Here is a 1,111-nt window from a genome sequence, read left to right as displayed (position 1 = left end):
TTAAACTTATATTAAAGTTTTTCTTCATTACCCATTTAAGCCGTCTCCAGCCATTAATAGTCATAAATCGATATCAAATGATGTACTGATTGGTTTATATTGTGTACTTACATCCCAGGACAAGGAATATGTTATTATCTTCTTTATATATTAAATCGTATGTAAATACACGACGTAAATCACTCTATCACTTATGTCTCTTGAAATTCATTTTAAATCAGAGAAAGATTTCTCTGTTACCTTGGCCGTTTCGTTACGTTTTCTTTTGATTTCTGAATGTTTGTCATGTGAATTTTTGTCGTGAGTTCTTCACCACACTACTGCTGGGGATAGTACATCTATTTTTATGGTGATGTTGCTGGTATGACGTGCGTTGTTCAAAAGGTAACGTAAAATGTGTTAATAATTTAAAGGTAAAATGTACAAAGGGAGATATCAGTTCCACGACACATAAATACAATACATAATTTATTATATTCAGTTGTTAATCCATAATAAATCCCTCTTTTCTTTCTAGACCACTAAATACACTTTATAGTCACGTGACTAATTCGGTCCGGTAATCAGAACTAATCATTCCATATATAGCCTCCGTGTCTACCTCTACCGTACCCAAGTCCACCACCCAAAACTCCACCTCCTAATCCGCCACCCACTCCTCCTCCTAATCCTCCTCCAAATCCGCCACCCACTCCACCTCCTAATCCACCACCCACTCCTCCTCCATATCCACCTCCTGTAGTTAGTTGGAGTGGTGAGACGAGAAGAGCCAGGACATTACCCCCTCCGCCACCAAATCCACCTCCAAGGCCTCCTCCGCCACCAAATCCGCCTCCAAGACCACCTCCACCACCAAATCCACCTCCAAGACCACCTCCGCCACCAAATCCACCACCAAGGCCACCTCCACCACCAAATCCACCTCCAAGGCCACCTCCACCACCAAATCCACCTCCAAGACCACCTCCACCACCAATTCCTCCCAGTACAGTTACTGGCACTCCCTGTAAAAGTTTACAAGTTCCCACATTTAGTAGCGAAGTTAATGTTATTACGAAAGTAAAAACCAACTAGCGATTAGCACTGAGGCTTTAAACTTTGTTTCAGAAAT

The 1,111-nt window shown here is 41.7% G+C and overlaps 1 protein-coding gene across 1 annotated transcript in view; it reads right to left on the bottom strand.

Moving 5' to 3' along the window:
* Positions 1 to 569: 569 nt before the first annotated feature.
* Positions 570 to 1,111, bottom strand: part of LOC106477262 (glycine-rich protein 5-like) — a gene marked incomplete at its 5' end in the record, with an annotated part of 2,136 nt that continues 1,594 nt past the window's right edge. Inside the window, one exon of the mRNA XM_013937850.1 lies at positions 570 to 1,004. Coding sequence (XP_013793304.1) covers positions 570 to 1,004 — 435 coding nt within the window. The remainder of the gene's footprint in view (positions 1,005 to 1,111) is intronic.

Source organism: Limulus polyphemus, unplaced genomic scaffold, assembly GCF_000517525.1.
Source record: "Limulus polyphemus unplaced genomic scaffold, Limulus_polyphemus-2.1.2 Scaffold13728, whole genome shotgun sequence".
Taxonomy (NCBI): Eukaryota; Metazoa; Arthropoda; class Merostomata; order Xiphosura; family Limulidae; genus Limulus; species Limulus polyphemus.
This window is presented reverse-complemented; position numbering and strand designations above follow the sequence as displayed.